The following is a 20,445-nucleotide window of genomic DNA, read 5'->3' as shown; positions in this document are numbered from 1 at the left end:
GGATACTAAGGCCATCTTTACAGAAGGAAGCAGACACTACACATGCACCTAAAACGTTGCTTGTATCCATGTACACCATGTAAATAAGGTGTCAAACAATTGATTGCACACAAGCAGGGCCAGTGATGGAAGTCATCCTTGTGTGCAATCCCATCTTCACTGTAAGGATTGCAACCTGAAGAATTTTGGGGCCAAAGTATTTTGCAGCAGAATTTCAAACACTTACAAATATTTAGTCAATAAGGAGATTTGTTCCTTACATGATACAATAGCAAAATTATTCAACATTTGTCAAGTATGTCTTAATCATACTTTTACAGTTATTATCACAATTCAGTAAAATCAGAGTCAGATTACCTTTTAGCATTTTAATAGCAACAGTTTTACATGTGGATGATTTATTGATGCCAAAGGCAGAAGCCTCGACGACCTTCCCAAAAGCCCCACGGCCAAGAGCTTTACCTGTTGATCAAGACAAGCAAAGCAAAGCTAAGAGACAACTTCAAATAGAATCATTCCCATTCTCTTGAAAGCTCACAAAGCAATAATCAGCCTCAGAGCACTAGTGTAGTCGTTCAAATAAGCTGGTGTTCCAGCCACTTGGTAGTTATTTTTGCACTGGTTTCCTTTTCAGATGTAGACACCATAACAGAAATCTTAAAATGTCGGCTCTGAAGCAATGCTTTCATCAGACCTCTAAATAGGGATTTCCTATCATCTTGTTAAAAAGTGGATAGGTTAAGACTGGTGGCAATAATTGTACTAAAAGTAGTTAGCTGCAAGGAAATTAGAACAACAGCAGTGAAGGGAAACTGTTGAAATATAACCTCACAAATGAGTGGGAGATGTGAAATACTGCTGAAAATATTTAACTCCCCACATGGTTGATTAGAACACCAAGATAAAGTCTAGCAGTCAGCTGTACGAAAACTGATGCTTCCAGGTTCTGACGTGTAAAAAAGAAAAAAATGTTCAAATGGATTGTGTAAGAGTAAGAGGTTCCATTATTTTTTTGGCCACGAGTAACTTCACCTCCAACTGATAAGCAAGAAACGTTTAATAACAAGAAGATCATGATACACTCCAGCTACAGGTTTGTTAATTAGCGTTCAGGGAATATGTCAAGATTTAAAGAAAGTTAGTAAATCAGTACCATTAGGGAGTGCTATTTTACTGTATCTGGAGCGAATACCAGCAAACAGTTATGGTATAAATTTATTTGCAACTACCTGTTTAGCAATTCCAGTCTAATAAATGGACTATGCCTACCCATTGAAATATAACAGAGTGGTAATTTATCCAGTTAAGAGGAAATAGCTAGCAGAGGGCTGACATTTCCCACTGTACTCCCACCATAACTCTGTTGTGGTGGAAAGGCTGGAAAATTAGCTGAGACACAGATACTGGAGCTCCTTCATCAACTGCTTAGAAGACAGAGACATGAGGGAACAGGGCCAGCGGTGTGAACTGCCCACATCGTGGATTCCCATGATCTCAGTTTCACAGAAGTTTGGGAACATATTCAGAGGCCAAGTCTGGTAAGTGAGTAGAGGTATACCTGTCTCTTCTCTGGCAGAAGTGGTTAATTGTGAAATACCTTACTTGCTACTTCATTAACCTTTAAGAAATAGGGATTCAATGGAACAAACATGCCAGGTACAGTACTAAAAGATAGCCTTGGCTCTAGGAATTGTATTTTACTGCTAATTTACCAAATCATTGCTTCATCTTTCACTCACATCAAAAGCCAAAAGCCAATGCTCTTGCTATGGTCTGAGTTTGTCCATCTTAATTATATCCTGTTTCGCTTCTGTAATGCATAGCTTACAGGAATTCATAAAATGCAGGGAACAACCATGATTCTCACCCAAACAAACAGCTTCGGAATATGGTTCTGTTATCAGTTTAACCTATAACTTAAGCTTCCTGTCTTAAAATACATCAAGGAACCAACTCTTTTTTTGGCAAGGAAAACAGTTCAGTTGACTTCAATTAAACACATTATCTGATTGAACCATGCAGACCAGGGTAGTCCTAGGTTCAATTCCCACTGAGTTAGCTGATTCTAGCCAGGACAGCACTCAAAGCACAGTTGGCTGTAGTGCTCCTGCATTAGCTGGGGAAAAGTCAGCTATGATTACCAAGGAAACAGCTGCTGAAAATGTATTCTGGCAACACCTGACTTGAAAGTAAACATACCACAGGATCTACAGACCACTGAGGGCCTGCCTTGATTTTTCACGTGGCCAGTGCCTAAGAAAACTGTGTTTTCTCCCTTGCACCATCACAAAGCTATGGAAAGACAAAAGGCAAGGATAGGTTGGGCTCAGCCCACAATAAAAGGAGCCCAGGAGGATTTAGGCTTAAGTTTTCTTAAAGAAAACTGAATGCTTTTGGGTGGTTTAGAGGCAGTCCCACAAATGGCCATCACAAATTCCTTCCCATGACTCACTTTGACCCTGATCTGTGCCCTGGAAGCATACTATGCTATACAAAAGCATACAAATGCGAGGTAATGCATTTTGGAAGGTCTAATACAGGCAGGAATTATAGTAAATGGCAGAACCCTTAAGTGCATTGACGGGCAGAGGGATCTGGGTGTACAGGTCCACAGGTCACTGAAAGTGACAACGCAGGTGGATAAGGTAGTCAGGAAGACATATGGCATGCTTGCCTTCATTGGCAGGGGTATTGAGTATAAAAGCTGGGAAGTCATGCTGCAGCTGTATAGAACCTTGGTTAGGCCACACTTAGAATATTGCGTGCAATTCTGGTCGCCACATTACCAGAAGGATATGGTGGCGTTGGAGAGGGTGCAGAGGAGGTTTACCAGGATGCTGCCCAGTCTGGAGGTTATTAGCTATGAGGAGAGGTTGGAGAAACTCGGATTGTTCTCACTAGAGCAACGGAGATTGAGGGGCGACTTGATAGAAGTTTACAAAATTATGAGTGGCATGGACAGAGTAGATAGAAGCTTTTTCCCAGGGTGGAAGAGTCAATTACTAGGGGACATAGATTTAAGGTGAGAGGAGAAAACTATAGAGGAGATGTGCGGGGCAAGTTTTTTACGCAGAGGGTAGTGAGTGTCTGGAATTCGCTGCCAGAGGAGGTGGTGGAAGCAGGTACGATAGTGGTGTTTAAGAGGCAGCTTGACAAATACATGAATAGGATGGGAATAGAGGGATACAGACCCCGGAAGTGCTATATGTTTTAGTTGACGGGCAATATGATCGGCGCAGGCTTGGAGGGCTGAAAGGCCTGTTCCTGTGCTGTACTTTTCTTTGTTCTTTCTTTATGGGGTATGGTCAAGATTTTCCTGAGTTTCTGCCTATTTAGCAACCCCGCAAATTACCACTCCAGTAGGGGTGCTGAACATACATGATAGTCTACAGGTAGGAAGAGATACGGAAGATAACAGGGACAGGTCAGATTCTGAAATATTGGCCGGGATTTTCCACTCCCATTTGCGGCGGGAGCGGAAAATATCCGTAGAGCACAAAAAGCGGCTTCACGTCATTGTGAAACAGTTTGCAGTCGTCCACTCCACCCGTCAATAACGGGCCGCATTTCCCTCTGCAGCATGTCGGGAACCTAATTTCAATACTTTAGCTGTCGCTGGTCAAAATCCTGGAACTCCCTTCCTAACAGCACTATGGGTGCACCTACACCACATGAACTGCAGCTCACCACCACCTTCTCAAGGGCAATTAGGGATGGGCAATAAATAAAGGTGGTTGTGAGCTGCCTTCTTGAACTGCAGCAGTCCATGTGGTGTAGGTACACCCACAGTGCTATTAGGGAGGGAGTTCCAGGATTTTGACCCAGTCACAATGAAGGAATGGCGATATAGTTCCAAGTCAGGATGGCAAGTGGCTTGGAGGGGAACCTCCAGGTGGTGGTGTTCCCATGTATCTGCTGCCCTTGTCCTTCTAGCTGGTAGTGGTCGTGGGTTTGGAAAGTGCTATCTAAGGAGCCTTGTCGAGTTCCTGCAGTGCATCTTATAGATGCTACATTCTGCTGCTAATGTGCAACGGTGCTGGAGGGAGTGAATATTTGTGGATGGGGTGCCAATCAAGCGGACTGCTTTGTGCTGGATGGTGGCAAGCATCTTGAGTGTTGCTGGAGCTGTACTCATCCAGGCAAGTGGAGGGTATTCAATCATGCTCCTGACTTGTGCCTGGTGGACAGGCTTTGGGGAGTCAGGAGGTGAGTTACTTGCCACAGGATTCCTAGCCTTTGACCTGCTCTTGTAGCCACAGTATTTATATGGCTAGTCCAGTTCAGTTTCTGGTCAATGATAACCCCAAAGATGTTGATAATGGGGGATTCAGTGACTGTAATGCCATTGAATGTCACGGGGTGATGGTTAGATTCACTCTTGTTGGAGATGGTCATTGCTTGTGAATGTTACTTGCCACTTAGCCTAAGCCTGGATATTATCCAGGTCTTGTTGCATTTGGACATGGACTGCTTCAGTATCTAAGGAGTCTTGATGTCAAGGGCAGTCACTCTCACTTCACCTCTGGAGTTCAGCTCTATTATCCTTCAGGCACTTATACTGGCCACCATTGGGCCTTCCCCATGTTTGAGGCTCCAAGAGGTGCAAGTCCTATCCGCCAAGAGCTGCTGACCAATCAGAGGTCCCTCATGCCAGCAGGAACAGTGGCATTGCACCCACTCGAGGCCTAGGATCACGGAGGAACCCCAAGCCACAGACGAGTGAAGGCAAGAATGGGAGATCATGGTGGTGGTGGGAAGTAGGGGGGGAGCTCAAAGGCAAGGGAATTGGGGTGGCTTTCAGCAGACGCCCCCCTGCCTGAGGCCTGGTCTCTCGATTGGGCACAGAGTGCCTGATAGCGAAGTAACTCCCCCCACCCCACCCCCAACCCAGGAGGCCACTGGCAACCCTAATAGGTTTTACTGGGCAGCCTTCAGAGGGTACAGGAGACCCATTTAATCCATGAGCTACCATTAAATTGCGGTGTACTCAGGGATCAGGGGTGTCAATTGGCTCATTAATGAGCCTAATGGACATGCTGCCAGGAGCAGCCAGGAATCATGTGTCAGTCCCTTGCCCTCCAACTTAACTGGGAGAGGTTTTCCTGCTGCTAGGAGACTGATACAGAGCCTCTCCAATGACTAAGTGGGCCTGTCCGCCTTGGATCCCACCATAATGGGCTGCATTAAATCCAGTGCAGTGTCTGAGAAAGTTGTGTTTTCTCCCTAACGCCATCACAGAGAAATGTGAGCTGTTGCAACCTGGCATGCACCTTCCTTCCACCAGGGGCACTACCTTTTTCATGACTATGAAGGTGAGAACAAGATGTCACTTTTAAGTACATGAATGGTCCAGGCAGCATCGGATGATATCAATCACAACAGTCAGTCAGCAGTTCATGCCTTGTTTAGGCATGCTTCTGACTTCATTCACTTTCACATGGAATCAGGTCTGGGATGCCCTTGTCATCCTTAACTGATGACATTGTTTTGGAATCCAATAGCAGAGGATGAAAATTGATTAGGCATTGGGCACCGCCAGGAATATTGTGGAGTAGACCATAGGAATTCTCAAGTTGCCTTTTTCATGCCTGGGCAGGTCAATGAGACATACACAGTAAAATCCACCATGGTTTCCGAAAGTTGTGGTGCCTTGCTGAATCCAATGTTATTTGACAATGACCAAGGGATTGGAACTTCTAAGAACAGAATGTGAAGAGGGAGAAGATGCTGGAGCCACAAACCCCAGCTCATAACAAAGAATCTCAGTAGAGCGAGGAATGGGTCACGACACCCTGCTACTGGTGGCAAGTAACATCACACAAGAGATCATCAATTTCATCCAATAAAGAATTTGCCTTCAACTGCACAGAATTGCATAGAATCTGCATCATAGAAACAAACGATTCTGCCCAACTGGTCTTAGCCTGTGTTTATACTGTACACAAACATCCTCCCATTCTAATTATCTCTTGCCTCCTTACCTGATATCCCTCTAATACTTAGAGGGATTACTAATTACTTAGATCTCTAATCCTATATGTATGTATTAAGCCTTCCCTTAAACATGGCAATGCTATCTGCTTCAATAACTCCATGTGACAGTAGGTTCCATGTTCCTAACACTCTGTGTAAAGAAATTCCTCCTCAATTCTTTATTTGATTCATCAGTGGCTATCTTATATTTATGCCCCCTTGTTCCAGACTCACCCACAGTGGAAACAGTCCCTCCATGTCGAACATACAAACAAGGAGTAGCAGTAGGCTATTTGGCCCCTTGGGCCTGTTCTGCCATTTAATTAGATCATAGCTGGTCTGATAGTAACCTCAAATCTGCATCCCACCCACTCCAATAACCTATCACCCCCTTGCTTATCAAGAATATCAAGAACGTCTTAAAAGCATTCAAAAATTCTACTTCCACCACCTTTTCAGGAAGAGAGTGCCAAAAACTCACAACCCTCAAAAAAATTTTGCCTCATCTCCGTTTTAAATGGGCGACCCCTTATTTTTAAACAGTGACCCCTCTAGTTCTAGATTCTCCCACAAGAAGAAACATCCTCTCCACATCTACCTTGTCAAGACCCCTCAGGATCCTATATGTTTCAATCAAATTGCATCTTACTCTTCTAAACTCCAGTGGATACAAGCCTAACCTGTCCAGCCTTTCCTCATAAGACAACCTGCCCATTCCAGGTATTAGTCTGGTAAACCTTCTCTGAACTGTTTCCAATGCATTTACATCCTTCTTTAAAAAGGTGACCAATATTGTACACAATACTGCGATGTGGTCTCACCAGTGCTCTGTAGAACTGAAGCATAACCTCCCTACTTTGTATTCAATTCCCCTCACAATAAATGATAACATTCTATTAGCTTTCCTAATTACTTGCTGTACCTGCATACTAGCCTTTTGTGATTCATGCACTAAGACACCCAGATCCCTCTGCATCTCAGAGCTCTGCAATCTCTCGCCATTTCAATAATATGCTTCTCTTTTATTCTTCCTGCAAAAATGGACAATTTCACATGTTCCCACATTATACTCCATTTGCGAGATCTTTGCCCACTCATTTAACCTATGTATATCTTTTTGAAGCCTCCTTATGTCCTCTTCACAACTTAATTTCCTATCTATCTTTGTGTCATCAGCAAATTTGGCAACCATCCTGTCCGTCCCTTCATCCAAGTCATTTATGTAAATTGTAAACAGTTGAGGTCCTAGCACTGATCCCTGTGGCACTTCATCAAATGTCTTCTGGAAATCTGAGTACAGTACAGGTTTCCCTTTATCCACAGCACATGTTACTCCCTCAAAGAACTCTAATGAGTTGGTTAAACATGATTTCCCTTTCACAAAGCCATGTTGGTTCTACCTGATTATCTTGAACTTATCTAAGTGCCCTGCTATAGCTTCTTTAATAATAGCTCCTAACATTTTCCCTATGACAGATGTTAAGCTAACTGGCCTGTGGTTTCTCGCTTTCTGTCTCCTTCCCTTTTTGAACCCCTTCATAAATTTAATGAGCTCTATCATACAGAGAAAATAGTTCCAGCCTGTTCAATCTTTCCTGATAAACTTGAATTCATTCAAACTCCCACAGTGGGAGACCAGCCAGTACAGCACTGGGATAGCTGAGTTTGAAAGTAATGAAAGCATGAAAGAGTATTTCAGCAGCAGATGGACTGAGACAGAGATGGAAATGGATGATATTACAGAAGTCCAAGAAGCTGACCTCTCTTATATGCATTAACATTGGATCTGGACACTGTCTACAGAAATTTGTGAGATTGAGACTACAGAATTTTATTATATAAGGATATTAAGAGATTTGGGGAAGAAGTGGGTAATTGGAGTTGAAGTACAGATCAGCTATTTTCTAAGAAAGAGAAGTTGAATGGCTTACACTTGTTCGTATGTTGCCTTTTATTGTGCATAGATGTTAATAGCAATTGCTGTAGATTTATTGAGAAAAGAATTACAGCTATCACTAATTTTATGACTAATATATATTACCTAGCATTCCAAAACCATCAATAAAAATTTGTATTCATACCGAGTTTCAGTCTGTCTCGAGGAAATTCCCATTTATTATCATCGTAAGGAAGGCGTTCGCATTGCTCATCGAGCGGTACTTCATCGGGGTCCATTATGATTGACAGGTAGTCTGTTTTTATTTCTGCTGATCTAGGCTAGCAAACCAAAACATGAGAAAAAAAATTAATGTGGGGAGGACCTTCACATTTGTCCTGTAGATTTTTACAGTCTTCATGCCAATACTCATCATCTTAATGGTTAGTAGTTGGAAAGGAAAACATTGTATCATTAAGCATTTCGGCTGAAGTAACCTTTAGGGTTCAACAGGCTACAACAAAACCACCAGTGTGATCCATTCAAAACTAAATGGCATCTTTCACTGGACTAATTAGCAGTAAGTTATGTACCCTGTCAAACTGTCTTGATTAAACTGCAGGCATGGATAAAATAATAATGCAGCGTTAGGGTTTATTTAACAAGAACAATTATATATTTAGAAATTTATATGGAAGCAAAATTGAAAGGGATTTCAGCAAGGAAAGGAGCCAGAACTCTGCATATGTTTGCTTTAAAAATTAAATTAGTCAAATCTACATACAATTCTCAATGCACAACAGTACCCACAAATATATAACACATGGTTATTTTTAGGTTATGTTTTTAAAAACTATTTTAATACAAATTAATTTAAGAAACTGTTCTTAATAGATACATTCTGAAGGTGTCTCCTGATTAAAAATCTGCAGGTTTTTCACATGTTCAGTACACAGAATATCTACTTAACAGTGATTCATTCACAGTTTCCATCTAACCTATTATATTAAAGAATAAGGGCTAGATTTTCTCAATGGGGACAGGAAACAGGAGCCGGGTCTGACTTTGGATCAAAAAACCGCCTCCAGTGGGAGACTGATTAAAGTTAAGATTTCACTGGGGGCGAGTCCTTAATTGATATGAAGATGGGGTTGCCTGTCCACTTAGAACCAGTGGGGGTGGAAATGGCGGTGGGTCAGATGAAGTGTCAGAGTAATTTAGACATCCCACAGCAGCGATTACTGAGATTACTAGTTGTCCTGAGTTTGTGCCAAAGTTTTCCACTGCACCAGGGAGAAGTGAGATGGCACAGGGGAATTGGAGGTCTGGCACTCAAGGCAGGGCAACCTTCACTTCATTGACGCCAAACTGGATTTTAAAAAAAATTCTTTTGCAGGATATGGGGGTGGCTGGCTAGGCCGGCATTTATTGGCCATCACTAAATGACCTTGAGAAGGTGGTATTCAGCTATCTTCTTAAACCTTGCAGTCCATGTGGTGTAGGTACACCCACAGTGCTATTATGAAAGGAGTTCCAGGATTTTGACCCAGTGACAGTGAAGGAATAGCAGTATAGTTCCAGATCAAGATGGTGTGTGTCTTGGAGGGGAACTTGCAGGTGGTGATGTTCCCATGTGTCCGCTGCTCTTGTCCTTCTAGGTGGTACAGGGCATGGGTTTGGAAGATGTTGCTGAAAGATATTGGAAGAGTTCCTGCAATGCATCTTGTATATGGTGCATACTGATGCCACTGTGTGTCAGTAGTGGACAGAGTGAATGTTTAATGTGATGGAGTGCCAATCAAGCAGGCTGCTTCGCCCTGCATGGTGTTGAGTACTGTACAAGTACCTCTTGATGGTACTGTTGACAACACCATACATCACCTTGCTGATGATCGAGAGTGGACTGATGGGGTGGTAATTGGCTGAGCTGGATTTGTCTTGCTTTTTGTGGACAGGCCACACCTGGGCAATTTCCACACTGTCGGGTAGATGCTGTACTGTGTTGTAGCTGCACTGGAACAGCTTGGCTAGGGGCATGGCTAGTTCTGGGGCACAAGTCTTCAGTACCAGTACTGTTGTCAGGGCCCATAGCCTCTGCAATATCCAGTGCCTTCAGCAGTTTCTTGATATCATGTGGAATTAATTGAATTGGCTGAAGACTGGCATCAGTGAAGCTGGGAAACTTGGAAGGAAGCTAATATGGATCATCCACTCGGCACTTCTGGCTGAAGGCAGTTGCAAATGCTTCCACCTTGTCTTTTGCACTGTGTGCTGGGCTCCCCCATCATTGAGGGTGGGGGTGTTTGTGGAGCCTCCTCCTCCTGTAAGTTGTTTAATTGTCCACCACCATTCACGACTGGATGTGGCAGGATTGCAGAGTTTAGATCTGATCTGTTGGTTGTGGGATCACTTAGCTCTGTCTAACACATGCTGCTTCCACTGTTTTGCATGTAAGTAGTCCTGTGTTATATCTTTAGCAGGTTGACACCTCATTTTTAGGTATGTCTGGTGCTGCTCCTGGCGTGCTCTCCTGCCAGGGGATGTTCACTGCTGATTGCATAATGTTCAGCACCATTCGTGACTCCCCAGTTATTGAAACAGTCTATGTCCAAATGCAGCAAGACCTGGACAATATCCAGATTTGGGCTGACATGGCAAGTAGCATTCATGCCACTCAAGTGCCAGACATTGGCCATCTCCAACAAGAGAGAATTTAACCATTGCACCATGATATTCAATGGCATTACCATCACTGAATCCCCCACTATCAACATCCTGGGGATTACCATTGATCAGAAACTGAACTGGACTAACCATAGAAATACTGTGGCTACAAGAGCAGGTCAGAGGCCAGGAATCCTGCGGCGAGTAACTCACCTCCTGACTCTCCAAAATCTGTCTACCATCTACAAGGCACAAGTCAGGAGTGTGATGGAATAATCTCCACTTGCCTGGATGAGTGCAACTCCAGCAACATTCAAGAAGTTTGATACCATCCAGGATAAAGCAGCTCACTTGATTGGTGTCCCATCCATAAACAGTCACTCCCTCTACCACTGATGCACAGTAGCAGCAGTATGTACCATCTACAAGATGCACTACAGGAATTCACTATGCCTCCTTTGACAGCACCTTCCAAATGCATGACTGCTACCATCTAGAAGGACAAGGCTGCAGATACATGGGAACACCACCACCCGGAAGTTACCCTCCAAGCCACTCAACATCCTGACTTGGAAATATATCACCATTCCTCCACTGTTGCTGGGTCAAATTCCTGGAACTTCCTCCCTAACTGCACTGTGGGTGTACCTACACCACAGCAACTGCAGCGGTTCAAGAAGGTAGCTCGCCACCATCTTCTCAAGGGCAATTAGGGATGGGCAGTAAATGCTTGCCCAGCCAGTGATGCTCACATTCCATGAACAAATAAAAAAGTACTGCCAGACCTGCTTTCCAGCATTTTCTGCTTTTATTTAGAATCCAGCACCCACGGTATTTTTCTCCTGGAATATGTTGTTACTTTTCAGCTACAATCCTACCTCTTTCTCTCCACGCCTTGTTTGAGTTGCCGCTAATCTCACTTCCAACTCATCCACAATATTTAAACTCCATTGATCAAAGTCACCAATGAGTTCTTGTGTAACTGTAGACATGGCTCTCTCTTTCACTCCTCATCCTGCTCAACCTCTTCTGTTGCCTTCAATATCATTTCATCGACCTCGAACATTTGTCTTCTATGCTATTCTCTCCTGGTCTGCTTTTACTGACTCACCTCAGTTTCTACTTGCATAGTTACAATAGTGGAACCAGAAGTAGATCCAGGACTGCCATCTCTTCACTATCCCTCAGTGAATTATCTAGAAGTATTAACATTTTCCATATGTATGCTGATGAAACCGAACTTAGCCTTTGCTGCTTCCTCCATTGTCTCATATTGCTTATCTGACATCAATCTCTGGATGAGCCAAGATTTCCTCCAGCTTAATGCTGGCAAGACCAAGGTCATTCAAACCTTGACCACCCACCCACCCCTCCATCAATGCTTCAGGCCCCAATTTTTACTTAGCTACCAATTCAAACCAAATTCCATTCAAACTTAGCTCAGCTTCCCACATCTGCTCCATTACCAAAACTGTTCACTTTCACAGGAACAGGAGTTCAGCTCCTTGAGCCTGTTTCACCATTCAATTCGATCATGGCTGATTAGTATCTGAAATCCCTTTACCAACTTTGTTTCCATACCTGTTAATACCCTTACTTAACTAAAATCTATCTCTGTTTTGAAATCTTCAACTGACAGCTTTTTGGGCGAGAGAGTTCCAATGCCTACTACCCCATAATGGGAAAGGATTCCCTTTTCAGGAGTACTTGTTTCCAATGGGTGCAGCTCCCCCTAACCCCATTGTAAAGTGTACGTTGGGCTCTTTAGCCTTGATTATAAGCCATTAGGAGAGAAGGTATTCTGAAGATTACAAACTCCAAGAAAGGCAATGGGAAACCATCTCAGCTCGTCCTTCTGAGTAAGTGGCTCAAAGATCTTATGTGTGAGGCGTGAACTAGGAGATTTTCTAATGTCAGAACATGATTCAATGCAAACAGCTAATGTCTCTTTATTTTTAAAGATAAGTAATATGTTAGTGATTAGGGCCTCATTACTACAATAATCTTTAGATACTGTAGTATTCTCGAGAAAATCTTCTACTACTGGCTGACATGATGCCAAGATTAATGCTGCTTTATGTAATGGTGCTGTCACTTGCAGTTATGCTGGCATTGGCAGGAACACTGTAATATAAATGAAGCAACACTAATGCCTCTGATGTCATGGAGAATCATGGCTAGAGCTGTTTTTCCTGCAGACATAGTGCTGCCAGTGGCAGATGGAAGATCAGTGCCCCAGAGAATCAAGGAGCCATAAATTACCATTTTCTAGCCCTGTGAAGCTGAACACAAAGTCCACCTGTAGCGGCGAGCAATGCTTTCATTTTTTTTTGCTTTGTTGGCATATATATGACTTCCTCCAAACATTGCAGAAACTCCACAGCAAGGAGGATTCAATATTGCAATTGCAATTGTGATGTTGTCTTGCTGTTTATTGTGGCTGATTTCAAAGCACGGAAATCTCCAACACACTTGAAGTAGCTTTGAAGTATAAACTGGCCGTTACACTGTACCCTGAGGCTTAGTGTTAAGAAAAGTGGTCTTGGAACAAAAACAGAACGTGCTGCACAAAAAGCATCTGTGGACAAAAGAACAAACGTTAATGTGTCAGATGTTATGAACCTCTGCCAGAACAGTGACTGGGACTTACCTTTCTGAGTTTACGAATGAAGAGAGTCAGAAGTAGCCAGAAGAGTGCAGCAGCTACACAGGTACATGTCAGTGTTATCAGCTCCAGGTTTGAATTCTCTGTTGGTCCTGGAAACACACAGTAAACATTAGAAAAAATAGAAACTATTTTCTTCTAAAACCTTCAAAAGCTTCTGGAATATTGCATATGCAATTATTTTTGAAATCACACATGTTTTCTTGTTCTATAATTTTATTCTCCTTTTTATGTGTTTTAATATACATAAAAATACACTTGGCCTAACAGCATCTGTGGAGAGAAAAAAAAGTGTTAGCGTTTCGAGTCCGTATGACGCTTCTTCAGTCTGAAGAAGAGTCATATGGACCTGAAATGTTAACTCTGTTTTTTTTCTCTCAACGGATGCTGTTAGACCTTCTGAGTTTTTCCAGCATTTTCTGTTTTTGTTTCAGATTTGCAGCATCCGCAGTATTTTGCTTTTATATAAAAACACACTTGTCTGGATGAGTGCAGCTCCAACAACACTCAAGAAGCTTGACTCCATCCAGGACAAAGCAGCCTGCTTGATTGGCACCACATCCACAATAGTCACATGGCTCCTAGGGAACAAGGGCTACCCACAGAGGATGTGGCTGATGACACCCATGCAGTGGCCTCAGACTACAGCAGAGCGACGGTATAACGAGGCTCATGCTGCAATTCGCAACTTGGTGGAGCAGACCATCGGGATGCTGAAAATGAGGTTCTGGTGCCTGGCCCAGTCTGGTGGAGCCCCACAATATAGTCCACAGAGGGCGTCACGCATCAGCGTCGCCTGCTGCACCCCTTACAACCTGGCGCTGCAATGGGGAGAGGTGCTGGCTGAGGAGGAGACGCAGGAGCTGGAGGTCTCCTCTGATGAGGAGGACGTCGATGGTGACGAGGGTGAGGAGGTCTTCGAAGGCGATGATGATGGCGATGAGGCCCTTGCACTGGCCAGACAAGGTAGGCGCTTGGGAGGCCCTCATAGCTGCTAGATTTATGGAGGGTGATGACAACATGTAGTGAGGTGACCCCATAGATCCTCACATTGCATCTGTGAATGTTTGACTCCAGTCTGGCTTATGGCAGTGCACATTACCTCTGTGGCATTGCTTCTGTCATGGAGATGTGGTGGAGGCTCTAATAGTCGCTCGATTGCAGGAGGATGATGATGACATGCAGTGAGGACACTCCATAGATCTTCACATAGCCTCTGAGAATGTCTGACTCCTGTCTGACCAAGGGCAGCTCACTTGCGCTCCATGATCAAGGTCATATCATAGAGATGCAGCCATGAAACTTTAAAAGCCATTTGATTCTTTGTCCGCCTTCAGCACCTGACCCCTTCAGGAGCACAGCATCACTGGTCATAGATGGTGAAGAGATGGAGGCCAACCCCACCTTAAAGGTGCTGAGAGCACATGGAGAGTATGGGAGAACTTTGTGGTGCCTGCCCACAACATTCTGGCAGCAATGACCAGCACCGCAGAGGAGCAGGCATCAGTAATGTGTCCAGGGAGTGTGAGACGGGATCATCACTTTGGTCTGAAGGCTGCACAAAGCACAGGGAAGAGGCCCTGGATTGAGACACCTGCCTTTATCTTGTACAGAAAGGTTTCATATCTGAGTGACAAGAACACTGCTTATCAGAACAAGGAGCCATAGACAGGGGGACATTGTTGAGAGTTTATTTATAACAGTGAACATTATGTACAAGTGGTTAACACCCGTGCTCCGGCTCTGTAACTACATCTTCCTAAGTTTCCTAACCCTATCTTGGTGCTCCCCGGACATCCACAGCGGAGGTGGAGGCAGCCTGTCTGTGATGACCTTGGCAGGCATCCACTGGAGGGCTGAGACCTGCTTTTGGGGTCATGCTGTGTGGCAGTGGCATCCTCCTTGGCCTGTGGATCTGGATTTGCTGGGGTCACAGGAAGAGGGGATTTGGATGAACTGGACACTCCCGGAGTCACCTGAATGGATGGCTCCAAGGTGTGCACCTACTGATCTTCCTCCCTAGGGATGTCCAAGCGCCCCTGGCTGACTCCATGAGCGGAAGGGGAAGCTGGAGTGAGATCGAGCTGCCCTTCACCCCTCACGCATACACACTGTTGGAGGCCAACTATGCAATTGCCAATGGAGTTCAGCCCACGCAGCAGTGCAGGAGTGACATCCTGGAACAAGGTCTCCAAGGCGGCCGCCATCCCACCAGTGTTGACTTCGGTGCATTGTAATGCTGGCGCTATCACCTCAGCCTGAAGGCGGAAGGACTCCTCCATCCTGCCTTGCAATTTGAGGAGTGCAGCGACATCCCTTCCTGATGTTCCCTAGTTTACCTTTGCAGCTCCAGCAGCTGTGACATGACCGAGTCCAGAGGTTCGTCATCTGACTCGGACTCAGCAAATTTCTGGCCTCCAGCAGTCCTCCGAGTGCCAGCAACCTGGAAAGTCTCTGGCTCCGCCTGCTGTAGATCAGACAGTGTGATGTGATCACCAGATTGTGATCCCGAGGCTACTCTAAAGCTAGATACCACCGAGGTGTATGTCTCTTCCCTGGTGGAGGGTGTGGGAGAGCGCTGTGACAGGACTTCAGGGAGGGTTTCAGCCGATTCCTCTTCTGAGCTTCCCTGGGGTCTTGATTGGAGGCCCTGGGTCATGGACTCTCCTGGCAGTTTCCCAGATGCGCCTGCAAAAGCAAAGAGAGATAATTAGTGCATGGCAGTGGCTTGTGAAACAGGACACACCACTCACGGCATGGTTGTCTGACAGATGTTGCACTGCTGGATCCTCACTTGGTTCAGCATTGCCGACCTCCCCGTCAGCACAGGTACAGTTCAGATCCTCAACGGTCAGCTGGACAGCTCTGTTTTCAAAGTCCGGGAGAACCTTGATTTCAGGAATTCCTCCACCAGTCTGAGACCTTGTTGTGTGCCAGCTTGTCCTGCATGAATAGGGATGGAGAGAGTATAAACAGGATGCCTGCCAGGCCAGATGATAAGGATGCCTGGCATGTGTAGATGGTGAGTGGTCCCATCGGACAGGATGAGGACAATGAAGGTGTGTGTGAGAGTGAATGGTGAGGTCCTGTGAACTGGCAGTGAGTGAGGGCCCTGTAGATGTATGATGGGTTTGTGAGTGCATGAGTTGAGAGTGATGAGAAGAGTGAATTACCCAGGTGGGACAGAGGAGGTCATTCATTCTCTTGTGGCACTGGGTGGCTGTCTTATTTTGCAGGGCATTGACGCTGACCACCACCTCCCAAGGCGGATTGGTGATGTTACTGCCCATCTTGTGGCCAGAGTGGGGGTAGAGGACAACACGGCAGGTTTCCACTGCATCCAAAAGGCTCTCAAGGAACATGTCATTTAAACTAGGGGGTTGCAGTCTTCTTGCCTTTCGGGGCCATGTCTTCCATGCAGTAGTCATGGGCTGGAAGCACTGGGAGGTGTGCGCACGGCTGCACTGTAAATATGGCGCCCGGCGTGATGAAGCAGCGAGGTGATGGCATGGCAGGGGAATGAGAGCTTGCCCGCCATGGAAAAGTTGTGTGCTTCCCGGGAATGCATGATTAATCTGGTGGGCTTGGGATGATACGGCGTGAGAAGCCGCCACTGCAGCCGGCAGGTATAATGTCCTTTCACCCGCCTGCTATCGCACTTAGTGTAAATCTGGGACGATTCTGCCCCATGTGTTTATCTTGCTTCCTATTAAGTGGAAGGAAAGTTGAAAGAGTGAGAGGGATCTCTTATTCTGATTCAACATCTCCTCCCAATGTAGCCTCTGCTTAGTTCCTCTACATAGTCGAACATCGGAGAGTAGAGCTTTAATATACAAGGAAGAGAAAAGGTGTAGTGGGGAGAGGCGTTCAAACCTACGTGTGACATCACTGCAAAGATCCAGGTTCTCACTGCGCTGCCTCACAAGCTTATCACGTCATTAAATCACATTGCAACCTTATCATTGGGCTGGATTTTGGGGTGCATGGGGGGTGGGAATTTGACAGTTAGCTGTCAGCACTCATTGTCATTACCATTCTGAAATTGACCGCGTCTTCAGGAGGTTGGGTATGTGCAGATTAATGTAGAAATCCTGTGGTGACTGGTTAGGATGGAATACACTGCCTAAGAGTGTGGTGAAGGGAGATTAAATCGTGGCTTTCAAAAGAGAATTGGACAATTACCTGAGGAGAAAAAAACACGCACAGCTAAGTGGAAATGGCAGGGGAGTGGGACAAGCTGAATTGCTCTTCCAGAGAGCCAGCATAGACACAATGGGCCGAATGGCTTCTTTCTGTGCTGTAACCATTCTGAGATTCTATGAACTTCCAGCCCCCTTGAGATGAAGGCTAACATTTCATTTGTTATTTTAATTATTTTTTCTATCTGTCTGCTAGCTTTGAGAGCATAGGCTGGTAAATCTCTCTTCCAAAGTTGATGACATCATACTTCTCTGCATTGAGTTCCATCTGCTATCAATCTCCTTTTGCGGCCTTCTGCTCCCATCTACAATACTTACTTTGCCACCAGCTTAGTGTCATCGGCAAACTTGGGAATACTACACTCTACTGCTGCTTCATCTTAAGTCATTGAGAAAGTGAAAACTGAAGGCCCTTGTCCAGATTCCTAGGGAACACCAGTAGTTACATCTTGCCAATTCGTATAAGTCCCCATTCAACCAATCTCTGCCTCATACCTCCTAACCAAAATCCTGCTAATGTCAAAAAAACTTGCTGCCAACTCATTGAATATTCCAATGAACTTATTCTTAAAGTATCAACACCGATGAAAATCAGTCACTGCAGAGTTTAAGGGCAATTTTACTCAGGTGGACACTGCAGCAATGTAAGTCCCAAAACGCTTTCTTTAAAAGTTATAACATTTAGATTTAAGAGTCCTAACTTGCAGTTCTATTATAAAATGACTTTAACGTCCCTCATATGTGTTCTGCAAGTTACCTCGAACAGTGATGTAAGCAGAAGTCTCCACAAAGCCTTTCCTGTTTGTGGCTTGGCACTGATATAAGCCTTCATCCTCTTCTTTGACTCTTTCAATAATTAACGTTTTGCTTCCTGGTCCCAGAGTAATACCTTTGTAAGAAGTATGTGATAGAGAATTAGACTTATGTATTCCACACAGCCTTATCTTGTTTATAGTTAGGTCCCATTTACTTAGATCTATAAGCTGAACAGCCAGACAGCAATCTAATACTATGACATCCTGCATGATACAGATACACTGTTATAAAAACGCTGTCTTTACGGGAAAAAAGACAACTTCCTATTTAGTCTATTCTTAACGATATTGTTCAAATCATATAGGAGTCTAAGATAGCATCAGATTTGATTTGTTTTGCCTGTATGTTGGTGTAATAATAAAGCACAAAGTCAATCAAATTATCATGCTGCTCAATTGATATAGGCATTATAGGGTGTTTGAATAGAAAACAAGAAAACATGCTTGTGGAGGAATTTCAAAAGATTATAACACTAATTTATCAGCATCAGCAGAATGCAGAATGCTACATACAGAAAGCTCAGGTTTTTATACCTCTTTAAAAAGCATATTGCAATTTTTCCCCCAATCCATTGTTATTTCCCATCCCCTTTCCCTTCACATGTGAGAATGGGGCTTTGTATGGCAGGTGTCTTCAGTTGGTCACCAGAGTTTGGAGGCACCCTCGTATGACTCTGTGTTTGATTTCCTCCAGATTGTGGGAAAGTATCAAACATTTACTCAGTGCCTTTCCCTGATACACAATACTATGAACTTGTATGGGAATCATTGACATAAATCCCATTTCCTAAATGCCACAGCATTTTGATATATTAATGCATTGATCCATTTTGCCAACTGAAATATATCTTTAAAAAAGTCATGTTTAACACTAAACAGTAAACAAGTACAGTATGAATATGGTGGGAAACAAAATGGTCATTGTGAAAACTATCTTTAACATAGTTTAAATCCTGATGCTGCTAGGACTTTAGTATTGTCCTAGAATGCCAGTATTCTATGTACGTAAATTTTTTAATGACAGTGACGAAAGCCAAGCTCAGCACTACAGTAATATCACTTAAGTTTTGTGAAAATAATTGCAAGAATATGTTAAGAATTAACCTAGTTTGTAATACTAGGTTCATTGATTCTGGCTGGTTAACACCTCAAAGGAATATCATAATTACATTAAGCATTCACACAGATGTCTTGCCAATAGCAATTTCTAGGTTCATATGATAAACATGTTTATTTTCTGTAGAAGCCACACCTGATTCCACAAGTAACCTCTGGTTGTTTTTGTACCATATGATTTGGGGCATTGGTCTTCCTTCTGCCTGGCACTCCAAAGTAATCGAACTACTGATGTTCACCTCCTGGTCACTTAAGTTGCGCAGAAGGTATGGGGTTTCCTGAGCTGAAATCAAAAGAGTCATAGTCTTAGGTTAAAAAATAATAGTTGGAGATCACTACACAATATAGGTTTTCTACAAAGTACATTGTACACTTGAGTGATACCTCTGATGGCAGGCTAATAGGCCTTGCCTCCTGACTTTCTCAGGTTACATGTGGCAATGTATGCCACTTAGCATGCTTGATTTTCAGTGACTGGATTAAAATAAGGATAAAGTGCAAGTCCTCCAATTAGATATACATGAATATACGTTTAAAAATCAATATTTGAATTATAGAATAGGTTCCAAAGTTTCAAGAACTAAAAAAAAGTGTACTTCAACATAGACATGCTCAATGTAAAAGCAGCTGATATTCAGATTTGCACTACTACTCTCAAAAGAGAATAGTGAGAATGTCCACTTTGAAAATAGATGTTTCTTTAAACTGTCGAATGTAACAGAAGATAATAATGTGATGAAAGTAACAGGAATATGTATTCACTTAAGCACAGTACCAGAAGATTGGTGCCACCTGTGAAACTATGCAGAGAAGAGTTAAGCGAATCAACTGGCAGGAAAATTACAGTAACAAAACAAGTGGAAGTTTAATATGTTATTTGTGAGTATGCAGTTAGTAAGTTTGTTTTGTTTAGGCAAAATAGTCATGCTGGGGACTTATTTACAGACTTGCTAATTCTTCGCACACAAACGTTCACAATTACTGTCTTTAGGTTTCTCCTTAAATGAGTAAATTCTCTGTGAACCTGATATCAAGGGGGGAAACGCTATTGTTTACTTTTCTACCCTCCACAAAAGCTATTCCCATGTGAAAGATAAGTTCAGTTTCAGGGCATTGTGCCACTTTTTAAAGGAGGAA

At 43.7% G+C, this 20,445-nt stretch overlaps 1 protein-coding gene across 2 annotated transcripts in view; it reads right to left on the bottom strand.

The window, feature by feature from the left end:
* Positions 1-20,445, bottom strand: part of flt1 (fms related receptor tyrosine kinase 1) — a 248,293-nt gene that overhangs the window by 66,480 nt on the left and 161,368 nt on the right. For both annotated transcript variants that reach the window (XM_078545377.1, XM_078545376.1), the window contains exons 14-18: positions 19,445-19,591; positions 18,135-18,266; positions 13,164-13,270; positions 8,055-8,190; positions 358-462 (exon numbers count right to left, since the gene is read on the bottom strand). In XM_078545377.1, coding sequence (XP_078401503.1) covers positions 358-462; positions 8,055-8,190; positions 13,164-13,270; positions 18,135-18,266; positions 19,445-19,591 — 627 coding nt within the window. The remainder of the gene's footprint in view (positions 1-357; positions 463-8,054; positions 8,191-13,163; positions 13,271-18,134; positions 18,267-19,444; positions 19,592-20,445) is intronic.

This window comes from Cetorhinus maximus, chromosome 7, assembly GCF_964194155.1.
Source record: "Cetorhinus maximus chromosome 7, sCetMax3.hap1.1, whole genome shotgun sequence".
NCBI lineage: Eukaryota > Metazoa > Chordata > Chondrichthyes > Lamniformes > Cetorhinidae > Cetorhinus > Cetorhinus maximus.
Note: the sequence above shows the minus strand (reverse complement) of the source record. Positions and strands in the feature narration are given on the sequence as shown.